At 45.5% G+C, this 14,504-nt stretch overlaps 1 protein-coding gene across 1 annotated transcript in view; it reads left to right on the forward strand.

Annotated features, from left to right (window-relative positions):
- Positions 1 to 14,504, forward strand: part of COLQ (collagen like tail subunit of asymmetric acetylcholinesterase) — a 323,105-nt gene that overhangs the window by 288,431 nt on the left and 20,170 nt on the right. The window contains exon 15 of the mRNA XM_069212095.1: positions 11,303 to 11,426. Within this exon, the coding sequence (XP_069068196.1) occupies positions 11,303 to 11,426 (124 nt within the window). The remainder of the gene's footprint in view (positions 1 to 11,302; positions 11,427 to 14,504) is intronic.

The raw sequence follows: 14,504 nt of genomic DNA on the forward strand, positions 1-14,504 counted from the left end.
AGAGAAAAATTCAAAATGCTAGCATTACATAAAATTACTCCTCAAATCCATCAAGGAGACTGGCTCTGTTCTGTATGTCTTCAGGATGTGTACTTTTACATTTCAATAACCAGCAAACACCGCAAATTCCTGAGATTTGTAGTAGGTCACGCTCACTATCAGCACAAATGTCTTCCTTTTGGCCTCAAATCAGCCCCAGAACGTTTTTGTAGTGCATGGCAGTAGTCGCTGCACATTTCAGGAAACTCAGAATATTCGTCTATCCGAATGCAGACGACTGGCTTATCAGGGCATCAACACAACAACAAGCACAGCTTCATTATCAAATAACTGTCTCTACTCTCAATCGACTAGGTCTTCATGTCAGTCACCAGAAATCAACCTAATCACTAGTCCAGGATCTACATTATCTAGGAGCAATTATCAACACCATAAATGCAAAAGTGTATCTTTCGGGTGAAACACTGTTATCCATACATCTGAAATGTCGATCTCTCATGAAAGCCTCTCATCCAACTCTGAGAAAAGTGCCAAATGCCCGTCTCCACATGAGACCACTACAAGAATGTCTGGAGGACCAGTGGAGTCAATACTCAGCCACTGGGAAGACAAGATCATACTTTCCCTCAAAGCAAGGCAATGCCTCGAATGGTGGTGCAAGTTGAAAATCTCCTTTGAGGGATTTCTTTTTATCAGGATGTTCCCTCTCAGACAATAGTAATAGATGCCTCTCCGTTAGGCTAGGGAGCCCACATGGATCATCTGCAAATTCAAGAAACATGGTCCACGAAGGAAATTACTTACCATATCAACCTCCAGGAACGATGAGCTGTTCGTTTGGCATTGAAGCCTTTCCTACCACATACCAGACAAAATCCCTTCTTGTTCAGTCAGACAACACAACAACAATGTACCATCTGAACAAGTGGGGGCAAGGTCCAACGCCTTTTCACTGGATTGGTTGCTAGACAGGGACCTCAGAATCACTGCAACCCATCTACCAGGTGTCCAGAATACTCAAGCAGACTTCCTAAGCAGGATTCTTCAAGAAAATCATGAGTGGGTTCTACAGGACGACTTCGTTCAAAAGAGCTTCTGCATGTGGGGTTTTCTTCACAGATTTATTTGTAACCGCAGAAAACAAAAAATTTCCAAACTTCGCTTCAAGGCTTTAACAATCAGGGCCATTGGGAAATGCCCTGTGGATCGAGTGGTCTGGCAAATTTCTCTATTCTTTTCCTGCAATTCCCCTAATTCCATCAGTAGTCATCAAGCTGTCCTACTCGAAAGTTAGAAGGATTTTGATAGCTCCAGTGTGGCCTCAGCAATGGTAGTTCACAGATCTTCTCCACATGTCGGAGTGTCCACACATCAAGCTGCCGTACAGACTGGACCTTCTTTTGAAATTCGTATTTCAGATGGTTCATCCCAATCTCTCCTCTTTGAGTTTGCAGCTTGACTCCAGAGATTGTACAATATGGACATTTATGTCTACCACAGGAATGCATGAATATTCTCAAAGAGGCTAATCGTCCATCAACCCGTTCAGCTTAATTTAAATGGAAGAGATTCTGTATCTGGTGCTCAGACAAGAACTTTTTTCTAACTATGTGCCAAGAAGAAGCTCAACTTCCATACTTGCTTTATCTGTCCAAATCTAGCTTATAATTCTCTTCTATTAAAGTCCATTTGGCAGTTATTACTAGCTATAGAAATTGTCCTTTACAAACCTCTTTTTTCAGCGTCCATTATTAATGACTTCCAGGAGGGTATAAAGAAAGTTTTCCCTCCAATATGCCGTCCCTCCCCTCCTTGGGAATTGAACATAGTACTCTCATGATTCATGCAATCTCCGTTTGAGCCAATCCATAAAGCCTCATTACAACACCTTTCTTGGAAGACTGCTTTCATGGTGGCTAATAAAATAAATAAATAAAGCAAATAAAGTTCTGTTCGGTAAACCAAAATCAGTAAACCAAAACCTCATTCCACTAGAGGGAAAGCAGCTGCTTCTATGAGGAATATTCCTATTGCTGAAATATGCAAAGCAGCTATATGGAGATTCATTTCACACTTTTACCAAACACTATTGTTTGGACTCAGATGCAAGAACAGAGGCTCAAGTAGGACAGGCTTACCTGAGGAAGCTCTTCGCTTACTTTTCTCTATGGATCATCTTTTTTTTCTCTTCCACTGCAGTTTGTAGGGATGGGCTCGCAACACTATTCAGTGCCTTTGATTATCAATGGAGATCCCTTGAGAGAGAAAGAATGATGTCTTACCTGCAATCTTAGTTCTACAGTATTGGATCTTTCATAGATTCACATGCGTGAACCATTCCTTGTTGTCATAGTGACAGGTCCCACAGTATCTTAATAAAGCAGTACGTGACATTACCATAGGCTATGAAGGCAATGAATAGTCAATGCCAAAGCCTATCTACGTCCTTTAAAAAAAAAAGAAAAGGGCCAAACTTCAACTATAACCAATCAGGCAACAGCACCCTGTAGAGCACTCCAAGGAGAGGCTAAGTCCCTCAGATTTTCTACCGCATGTTGCGTGAGAGCAAGTCTCCCTGAGCTCTGCTCAGTGTTCTTCAGTTTTCCTCAAGTTTGGCATTTCCAAACTTCTCTGCTGTATCACCGTGTCAGGACCTTCTAAGAAAGGGCTATTCAGACCTTGTGGATCCTGTGGTACGAAAAGGCTGCATTCTGAAGATCCTCATAAAGGCTGCATTTATTGCCTGCATCCAGACCAGGCTTCGAAAAATCTACTCTCCCAGGACCAGACTTGAACTATAACCAATCAGATGACACCACCCTATAGAACACTCTCAAGAGAGTCCCTCGGATTTTCAAGCAAAAGTGTGACAAGAATTATCTCTAGCTATATAAGGGAAGCCTCTCAGGGCAGGAGGGTGGGTCACATATGAATCTATGAAAGATACCAATACTGGAGAACCGTAGATACACGTAAGTAACTCATTTTCTTCTCCAGCATTGGATCTTTCATAGATTCACATGCTTGAATCAGAATAGCAAGCAGTTGTTGAAGGTAAACATTGTAATAATGTAATTATTCTTTGCGGATGGTGAGTAACAATGTAATACATATCTATACAGCCAAAGTACTTTACTGTATACATAACAAAGCAATCATGAATTACACCAGAGCATGAAATGAACTCACATAGAAAAGAGAAAAAAAAACCTCTATGAACAGAGGCTTACCTTATTGGAAGAGATGAGGTAACAACTCCTGTCCTACCACTGCATCACTGGGGTGTGCAGATTCCAGGCAGTAGTAGTATGTGAAATTGCGTGTGCTCTTCCACGTTGCAGCACAGCATATATTTTCCAAAGGGACGCCAGCAAACAGTGCAGTTGCAGTGGACACTGCTCTTGTGGAGTGTGCCTTCGTCTTAACTGTGAGTGATTTGCCAGCTTTTGAATGGCAAAACTGGATGGTAGCAGAAATCCATCTCGCGATAGTTACTTTTGTGACTGAAGTGCCTTGGTTGGATGGACCATATGACGCCAACAGTTGGTCAGTCTTCCAAATTAGTTTAGTATGTTGCAAATAAAATGTAAGACATGGTATAATGTCTAGAGTATGGAGAGACCTTTCAGCTGGTGAAGATGGATTTGGAAAAAAGGTATGAAGTATGATAGGTTTGTTGAGATGGAATTGAGATGGAACCTTAGAATGAATCTTGGATTTGTCCAGAGAAGTACATAGTCCTCAGTGAACTGTAGAAAAGGTTCTTGTGTTGTGAAAGCTTGAATTCCTCTGACTCTTCTAGCTGAAGTGACAACCAACAATAATGTGACCTTCCACGTAAGGAACTTCAGTTCTGCTTTGTGGATTGGTTCGAATGGTGGTTTCATAAGTTGGGAAAGAACCGCATTGAGATGCCATTCTGGAGGAGGAACTCTTATTGGAGGAAAGCCCTGAATAACTCCTTCATGAATTGTTTGCCTATTCTTGTAGAACAGATGGACAAAGATTTCAAAGAACGTCTGTATATTCAAATTGCAACAAGGTGAACCTTGACAGACAGCGGATGGAGGATATGCTGTTGACACCGTGAACAGAATCGCTTCCATTTCAATTTCTATGTTTTGTTTGTGGATTCAGCTCTTGCTTTGGATAAGATATTCCTAAAGTCTTGAGGTATGTCTAGGTCTTTGAATTTGTTGAATTCAGGAGCCATGCATATAGTTGAAGAGAGGCGGGATCCGGATGCAGAACCTGGCCCTTGTTCATGGTTAACAGTACTTTCGTTGCTCGGAGGTGAATGGGCGTTTAGTAATCAATTTCATAAACATCCCATGCATACCACTCTGCTGCCACCATAAGTTCACTGTTGGTATTGCACACATGCAAGGCCGATGCAGGTTATGTTAATGCCCGTTCTTTGCTTGAATTTGAGGACCAAATTTATCAAGGTTTGCGTCACCCTTGGACCACGCAGGGTGACACAAAACCTAAAATGAGCTTTACCGTCCCACACAGAGCCACCCTGCGTGGCCTGGTAAATCTAATGTAATGCAAGACTTACGTCCAACCACCTTCCCTTGTTGCTTCCACTACCCACCCTCCGTGTGTCTTCCTCCACCCATGTCCTGTGTTGTTTCCTTAAACCTACGCCCTCTGTGTTCCCCTGCCCATGACCTGCATGTTTCCTCACCCACATCCTTTGTGATGCTTTCCCCACAATCATCCTTTGTAATGCTTCCCACCACCTGTGTGGTCCATGTTGCTCCCCTGCCCGCACTTCAAAAAATTAAAGAAACTGCTATTGAGCTACTTATTTTTTTTATTTGCTGATCCAACACTGTAAATTTAAAGAAAAGCTCAGCTCATTTTGTAGACATGAGCATGCATGGTGGGCCTACCTACAAAGTGATTCGGCCCCTGCTCTAGTGCCTGTTTCTTTCGCCTTTCTGCACAGCATTAGGGATGCTTTACAGCATAGCTAAAAACCGTTGACAAAGCTGAAGGCCTAGCAATGTTTGTTTAAGGGTGCTACGACACAGAATGAGCTACTGACCATTTGCAGATTGCATTATTCCTGTGCATTTGACAGTCACGCTTGATTTGTTTTTATGCTGTAAATGTGCCCACTTCTTTGTTTGCATCGGGGTAAAGAACTCTTCTCCAGTATTGGATCTTTCATAGATTTGTATGCTTGAATCATCCCCATCGTCAAGGTGGGAGCCTCACAGTAACTTCAAATATATACAGCAGTAAGTGTAACACACTAGGCCCCATTGGCCCAAACAGGCACTGTTATAGCCTATCCATGTTCTTTTATAAAAAAGAACCAAACTTGAACTACAACCAATCAAGCGTCAGCACCCTCTAGAATACTCCCAACAGAGGCTGTTTCCCTCAGATTTTCTACCACACGTCGTGTGAAGGGAGTCTCCCTGAGCTCTGCTCAGTTTCCTCTTCTCACAGGAATATTTTCTCTCAGAGAACACAGCTTTCCAGTGGACAGGATGTCCCAGCAAACTAAAAAAGGACTTTTCAGAGATTGTGGCTGTTGTGGGAGGAAAAGACTTCATATCGATGACCCCCACAAGAAATGCATTTACTGCCTACATCCAGACCATAAGGTGAGGGATTGTAAGATTTGTCGCACCCTCAGTCATGAAACCCTGAAAGACAGAGAGGGTAGACTTTTGTTGTGGCTCCAAAAGCAGAAGGCCATGGAGTACCCTTCTTCTGAAGAGAGTGAAGACTCATCGCACGCTTGTCACTTCCTAAAAAAGCCTGGAGGTGAGGAAAGACTGCCTACAGAACCTCCAAGAAAAGTTTCTAAAAAATCAAGATACCGTTCTTTGGAGAAACAAAAAGGCCAAGAGAGTGCTGCCTCAGTATCAGGAACCCATTTAAAACCCTTGAAAAAGGTTCACTCAGAGCCTACCACACCTTTGGGGAAAAAAAGGCACCCCCAAAAAGTACCTCTCTGTTACTATCACCGGGGAAAGAGCCGGGAAGATTCTCCTCAGACTGACAGGAAGGGTCCGTCGACGACATCACTGTTGACGACCACGTCGACAGTAACGACGACGAGTATGACGTCGACATTCACCACAGCAGTGTCCCCTAAGATTGTTACATCATCACCACTTTTGTCGACAACGATCATCACAGCAAAGATATATGAGAGGACACCGTCGACTAAGACATCGTCGACGAGAGATAAAGCGAAAACCCCGTTATCACATCCGTTGATGGCGACAGACCCATCGACGAGACACCTGTCAACGAGGGAAGAACCGTTGACGAGGAAAAGTCAGTCGATGAGGGAAGAACCGTCGACAGGTGAACTGTTGACGAAGGAACCATCGACAACAGCTTCATCGACGGCAGTCTCGTTGACGACGGGCACAGCAGGGGGAGCACTGTCTACAGGTGATCTCATGATCCATGCTCCAGAGACAACAAGGTTTCTTCCTCTCTCTTTCATAACGGTGGGAAAGAAGGCATCTCCAATCCTGCCAATGCATACCTCCCCAAGCAAAGTGTTACCGTATCCTCCTCAACACCTATTGGATGATGACAATGATGTATATTCTCAAGATGATGGAATGTTTGGAGCAGCCAGCAGTTCGTCACAGCTTAATGTCAAATGTCAGTACCTGGATGACTATGGTGATGGGTGATATCAGGATAGTTATTCGTCAGCCAGGGTCCAACCGGATCCTTCAAACTCCACGTTTGAGACAGAAGCTTCTATTCCTATGCCAAGATCTTTAGTAACAGATCTCCAAGGTATGTTGCAGGACTACTACAGAAGGTTTCCGCCATCACTACCGGCAACTCCGACCACGCAGTATAACCTACTAACGGGTCTGCACACTTCACTCCCTAGCCATCCAGACACACCGCACAGAAACATCCAGTTTGTTCAACCGCTGCAAGATGACCCTCAGTCCACAGACGAAAAGAGGGAAGAGGGTAAGATACCGGAAACCACTCCTAGTGAGTGGGATAAATACCTCATTCCTACACCGTCACCACCAGCAGCAGGACCAGTGGATTCACCTCCGAATGACATAGGGGGATTCCATAATTTGATGGAAAGAGCAGCTAAACGATTTAAACTACCCATTCTTTCCCTGGAAACTGATTGAATATAAAGCCCTGGAAGATACTCCAGCCTGTTTAATAACGCAACCAAAGCCGGATTCTGTGATATCTCAAGCGGCGCAATGTCGCTCAAAAAATCCTTCAACTGCGATAACATCCCCTCCAGATAGAGAAGGACGGCGACTGGACAACATCGGGAAAAGGTTCTTCTCAGTGGCAGCGATAACAGTGAAGGCTGCTAACTCGTTAGCCATTCTGGGCAGGTATGATTGCCAAATGTGGGCAGACGTCCTCTTACGTTGACCTCTTGCCCGAGGACGCTAAACTGGAGGCAAAGAAAGTGTTGCAGGAAGGAGAGCGGATCGCAGCCGAAGTGATCGATTGTGGGATTGATATCTCACTAATGGGTTTCAGGCAACTGGCAGGGGCAGCGGTCTTGCGTAGACAGGGCTGGCTTAAATCTACTTCTTTTCAACCGGAGGTTCAGAGTAGAATACTTGGCGTATGATGGGGAAAGCCTCTTCGGAAAGCACGTAGATGACATGTTACAGTCCATAAAGGCTGATACAGATACGGACGACTGGCTCATCAAAGCATTCTCAAGAGCTCAAGTAGTAGACCATACAGCTGCTTGCCTCCGGTTGTTCAAGGCTCTAGGTCTTACCATCAATTATCGCAAGTCACCCGTCCATCCCATGCAAAAGCTGAATTTCTTAGGGAAAATTCTGGATAATATCCAAAGCAAGGCATTTCCATCTCAAGAGAGAAAACAAAAGCTATCCAACATAGCTCAAAAGCTATCAACAAAAAAGTTTGTTTCAGTTTGGACTTACAAATCATTAATGGGAATGATCTCGTCATGTATTCCACTGATCCCAAATTGCCGGCTACGCATACGGCCTCTACAGGAGCAACTGGACGCTTAGTGGCTCCAAGTGCAGGGCTCCTTCGACGATCAAATTTTCATCACACCAAAAAGGCAAACTGTTATATCTTGGTGGGCAAAGCAGACCAATTTATCCTATTGTCTTACTTTTCTTCAACAGGTGCCGCAATATATAATAATAACAGATGCGTTGCTCGAGGGTTGGGGTGCCCACCTTCAAGATCTGCAAATAAGTGGCAACTGGACACAAAAGGACAAACAGCTTCACATAAGCTAGCTGGAGGTCAAAGCAATAGATCTGGCGCTGAAGGCTTTCTTACCAAGAATTCGAGACTCAAACATTCTCATCAGAATGGACAATACCACAAGTATGTTTTACCTAAACAAACAGGGCGGCACAAAGTCCTTGCAGCTTTCACAAGCAGCTCAGAGCATTTGGAAATGGGCCATAGAAAACAGAATTTCTCTGAAGGCGGAACACTTGCCAGGGCAAACCAACGTCCTAGCGGATACTTTGAGCAGGACAGTCATCCCATATCACGAGTGGGAACTCGACCAACAAGTTCTCGACCAACTCTTCCGGTTGTGGGGCAGGCCGAATCTCGATCTTTTTGCCACATACGAGAACAAGAAACGCCCATATTACGCAAGCTGGCATCCCCAGAAAGGGTAGTGGGGAAAAACGTTTTTGATGCAATGGTCAGGGGTCTAGGCATACGCTTTTCCCCCGATTCCGCTCATACCCAGAGTGATCAACAAAATGAAGACAGAAGGATGTTGCCTCCTACTAGTAGCACCTAGGTGATCCAGGCAGGTTTGGTTCACAGAACTCCTTATGTATTCGGAACAACCACATGTTCTACTCAGACAGACACCAGCCCTACTGACCATGCTCCAGGGCCAAGTCAGGCATCCGGATCCATCATCTCTATGCTTATCGGCCTGGCTCTTGAATTCAATGAATACTCCACATTGAACATCTCATCAGAATGTAGAGCAATATTAGCCAAGGCCAGAGCGGACACCACCAATAAGACCTATAAACTTGAATGGAAGCATTTCTGTTTGTGGTGTGCTGCGGAAGGAGTCCATCCTATCTCGTCGCTCCCGGAACAATTACTTCCTTATTTGTTGCACTTGGCAAAATCTGGGCTTTCGTACTCCTTCATACGAGTACATGTAGCGGCAATTTCAAGATACCGCTGCTCTCAACACACCTCCTCACTATATTCTACCAGGATTGTGAAACAATTTCTCAGGGGCCTTTTTAGAGTTTTTCCAGCGGTGCGTAAACCTTCACCGTTATGGTCCTTAAACATAGTGTTGGGACAACTCATGAAGCCTCCTTTTGAACCAATCCACAGGTCAGAGTTAAAATGAAGCTCCTGGAAAACATCACTTTTACTGGCTCTCACTTCAGCAAAAAGGGTGAGTGACATACAAGCCTTCACCATCAAAGAGCCTTTTCTTCAGTTCACCCCTAATGGGGTTATACTTCGAACAAATCCTAAATATATTCCGAAAGTACCTTCAAACTTCCATTTGAATGAGCCAGTGATTTTAAAAACATTTTTTCCTAAACCACAGACGGTTGCAGAGAAAGCACTGCATTCGCTGGATGTAAAGAGGTGTTTAAAATTCTATCTTCAAAGAACACAGAGCATTCGGAAATCGGACCAGCTATTCGTAGCTTTTGGCGATGCAAGAAAGGGCTCTGCGATATCTAAGCAGACCATTGCCACGTGGATTGGTCTAGCAATACAATTTGACATGCTCAGGCAAGAAAATCACTCCACAGAAAGGTTAAAGCCCACTCTACCAGGGCGGTAGCCACATCAGCGGTGCTCTTCACAGGAGTACCCTTGCAACACATTTGCAGGGCAGCAACATGGTCCAGCCAGCATACACTTACAAAGCACTACTGTCTCGATGAGACGAACAAGACGGACACGGCTGTTGGGCAAGCAGTGCTGAGGTATCTATTCCGTTAAGGTGAGCCTCTCTGGTCATCCCACCATCCACTTGAAAAGGAATGTGATCTACACTTGCCTAATCTGGCCGTTGTTATTATTGTTAATATTATTATTATTATTATCGCTATGGTTATTATTTTTATTATTATAATTATTGTGGTTACTATGGTTATTATTATTTTGTTATCTTTCTTGAAGCATCGATATATTGCTATTTAATATTAGCTGGGAGTAGCATTATTCCTATTATTATGGATGTTATGCCTAGTTTAAACAATATTACTGCTTGCTACTCTAATTCAAGCATGTGAATCTGTGAAAGATCCAATACTGGAGAAGAAAATTGGTTACTTACCTGTAACTGTGGTTCTCCAGTATTGGTATCTTTCATAGATACACATGCGACCCCCGCAGAGGCTCACCTTAAACATAAAACTTTCTACTTCACACTCGTAATAGAAAATCTGATGGAAACAACCTCTGTTGGGAGTGTTCTAGAGGGTGCTGACGCTTGATTGGTTGTAGTTCAAGTTTGGTTCTTTTTTTATAAAAGAACATGGATAGGCTATAACTGTGCCTGTTTGGGCCATTGGGGCCTAGTGTGTTACACTTACTGCTATATATATTTGAAGTTACAGTGAGGCTCCCACCTCGACGACGGGGAATGATTCAAGCATGTGAATCTATGAAAGATACCAATACTGGAGAACCACAGTTACAGGTAAGTTACCAATTTTCTTCATCACACAGTGCTCTGGATATTGTCGGTAATCACAAAAGGGCTCCCTATTTACTTTCTGACAAAGAGCGGTATGGCATAGCATAATATGGGTATTTATATAGCACTTACTACCTCTCAGGAGGGGCTGACACTCTACGGACAAGTAGCGCGCTACTCTGTCAGAGCCCGTTTTAGTGATTCAACAGGTAATGAGATCTGCTTAGCCATGCTGTTTCATTTGGTGCAATGCAACTTGAAATTTTATTCTCACACACATTAGTCCAAGATCATGCAAGAACCACAGGTGTTGTGGATTTCATGTACTTGAGTTGTCTACGTCAATGGAATCCAGAACGTATCCCGCTTCCGCAGACGACTGAACAACAATGTAAGTTCCCGCCTTTGGAGTCAGTGTGACTCCCAGTACAAGACTATGTGCTATAGTGAGCTGTTCCGTTGGCCATTAAACATATTGGAAAATAAAGACTGCCTGTGCCCATCCAGTCTCTACCAATCCCTTCCTACTTTTTACACCACAGATAAGGGCCCAGCTTTACTATTGCTGTACTCTGGTTTTTGTGTCAGTGAATTCAAGAATGCTCTCTTTTGTCTCATGTGCAGCCTACCCCGTGGCGGGGAGTGGACTTCCCAGTGGAGGACAGCAGTAGCAGCTGTGGCGATGGCTTAGTGCAGAATGGAGAGGAGTGTGACGATGGAAACCGGATTATGACCGACAGTTGCATCAGTGAGTGTGGCACAGTAACCTCTTACTTTAAGGCCATTCAGAACCTAAAATAAATATGGATAGATGGATAGGTATATAGATAGATAGACAGACGGATGGACAGATAGATAGATCACAATATTGCCCTGCACAGATTTCATTAGTGAGGATGTAACACATGATAACACACAGGACACAGAAGTTTGAATATTGATGCCGTCTGACCAGGAACAAGCATTGAGTAACCATATTCTGTAGTCTGACTTTTTGACTATTTTTGTGACTGCAGAAAAGCATTGTTTTTTACTGAAATAAATTAGGGCATTCTAATTGCAGTACTTGGAGGGCAGTTTTGCCTTTTATCAATGTGATAGCCTAGCAAGCAGTACTTAAATTGTAAAAAAAAAAAAATTAAAATGCCAGGGCCATCGTCAGAAGCCACTGCAACTTGCACCCTTTGCCCCAGCCAGCGCTGCCAATGACAGGACCAACACAACTACTGACCACCACATTGTTACAAGTGTGACAATTCAGACTATTTCAGGCCCCAAAGCTATAAGAATAAGCTATAAGAATGGCAGTTATTAGTCATTTTTAATGTATAGTGAATTAATAAACACCTGTTGTTTGGGTTCATCTGTAAATTGGACAGACAGCACCACCATGTGGCAGACTGTCATAAGTGCTTTTGTTGACAAGTAAGTGGCAGTGCCGAGCACTAGAAACCACTGGATCAAATTAAACACTTTATCAAGGTATAGGTGTCAGCGGTCTGACTGGGTACAGCAGGACACTGCCACGCCTTGTCTGCATGCTATGATGAAGCACTATGGACTCTGCAACGTTGATACACACATGGATTAAGCAATAAGCCGAGATATGGAAGAGTTCTTCTTTTTCAAGCAGTTTGTAAAGACAATCTGATAGAGACTTCTAGTTGCAGATTCCTTACCTTAGAATTTTCCCCCAGGCGTCAGACTGGATCTGGAGATTTTTTCTTCGAGCAATACCCTTGCGCGTCAGCAGGTGGCATTGGTCTACTCCGCGAGCGTCGTAGTTGCCGTGATGACTTCGGGAGTAGTACATAGATACTGCCTCAGCGCAGTGACATCAGTTCTTTTCTTTTCGCGCCACGCGCTGATCCGGAGACAGCTACCCTTGGTCACTTTTTGACCGACTTCGACTCTTTCGTCGACTTTTTGGTGAGTTTTTTGGTGCGTCGAGGGATGTCCCCGAAGACCGGTTTCAAACCCTGTGAGGACTGTCACTGCATGACGTCTGAGACGGATCCGCATCGGGTCTGTTTGTGGTGCCAGGCCATGCACCCGAAGGCCTTGAGGGAGTGGTCCTTCAAGCTTATGGCGGCCCGGCACTCGACTCCCCATAGGTCCCGGTCTTGCTCGAGGGGAAGGTCTCGAGACCAGTCGCGGAGCCACCACCACTCTACTTCTTTGAAGTCTTCGGGTCAAGGTAAGAAGAAGTCGTCGAAGAAATTCAGTCATCCTTCGACTTCACTCCGTCGCTCGGCTGATGGGACGCGGGAGGAGCATCGACGCTCCTTGAGTTTTTGGGAGTCGGGGCGACCCCTGCCCAATTACAGGAGTTCTATGAGGCCATGCGCCTCATTTTTTAACAGGCCGACCCCGCTACCGCGCCTTCGGGCCCAAGGGGTTTGGTTGGGGCCTTCGGGTTCTGTGCTGGCGGCTCCGGCTCCAGCTACTGAAGTCCCCTTCAGATCTGCTCTTGGATCGGCACTGGCGCCAGTCGTACCATTGAGACCTTCCCCGGCGCTGGTTCAATTGTCGACGCTCCTGATATCAGTGGTGCCCACCATCGACGATGACCCAATCCTGATCCTCAACGACTCAGAGTTGGACCGGCGTCAGCCGACGCCACCTCCTTTTTCGATACGGCCTATTCACCCCAGGTCAGATTTTGACCCTTTTTCTTATGGGTACGTATTCGGGGAAGGATTGGAGGGGTCCCTGGACCCTTATGAATACCAGGACAACCCTAACTTCGACTGGGCACAGGAGTTGGGTGAGGCCAGTGGTCTGGATACCTCTCCAGTTGCTAGCATGCCGTTTCCTCCTACCGTGGCTACTGCGGAGGGAGCAACTTATTCCATGGTGGTCAGTAGGGCGGCTGAGGTCCTCAACCTTGAGCTGCCTAATGTTCAGGTCAGGTCTAATCTCCTGACGGAGGTGCTTCGACCAGGGACTTCCACATCTGAGCCTCTTCTTCCATTCCATGAAGCCCTCAACGATGTCCTTTTGGGTACTTGGTCCAGACCCAACACAGGGGCTCCTGTGAACAGGACTATCGCACGCCGCCATCGGCCCACCCCGAACGACCCTAAATTCCTGTCCCAACAGCCCACGCCTGAGAGCCTTGTCATCCAGGCATCCTCATCCTCGGGCGCATTCCCTTCCGCACCTCCGGATATGGAATCAAAAAGGCTGGAACAATTTGGGAAGAAGTTTTCTTCCTCCAGTCTTGCGCTGCAGTCAGTGAACACTGCATGCTTTTTGGGCTGCTATACCCACTCTCTGTGGGATACAGTCGCACAAGTTCTGCCTCAAATACCAGAGTAGGCCCGTGCTATCGTCTCCCAAGCTGTCACCGATGGGAGAGACACGGCAAAGTTCACTATCAGATGTGAGCAGGACACGACCGACTCTCTAGGTAGATCGGTTGCGACGATGGTAGCCTTGAGGTGCCACACCTGGTTACGTACATCTGGCTTCTCAGGGAATGTCCAACAGACTCTTATGGACATGCCCTTTGATGGCTCCCATCTCTTTGGAGACAAGGCGGACTCAGCTTTGGAGAAGTTCAAAAACTCCCGGGCTACGGCTCAGTCCCTCGGCCTTTCCACTGCCCCTCGTCCCCAAAAGTCTGCCTTTCGCGCCCACAGAAGGGGCTCCCTGTTGCGTCCTTTTCCCAGCCACCGTGCCACCCATGCTGTTCAGCCGTTGCGTGGCCGGGGACGCGGACTACCACATGGTCGTGGGACAGGGAACCAAGGTCTGCCCAGGCCACCCCTGCTCCTGCTGAAGCCTCCAAACCCTCCTAGTCTGTCTCCTCACTTCGATTCAG

The sequence above is a fragment of the Pleurodeles waltl genome, chromosome 10 (assembly GCF_031143425.1).
Source record: "Pleurodeles waltl isolate 20211129_DDA chromosome 10, aPleWal1.hap1.20221129, whole genome shotgun sequence".
Lineage (NCBI taxonomy): Eukaryota > Metazoa > Chordata > Amphibia > Caudata > Salamandridae > Pleurodeles > Pleurodeles waltl.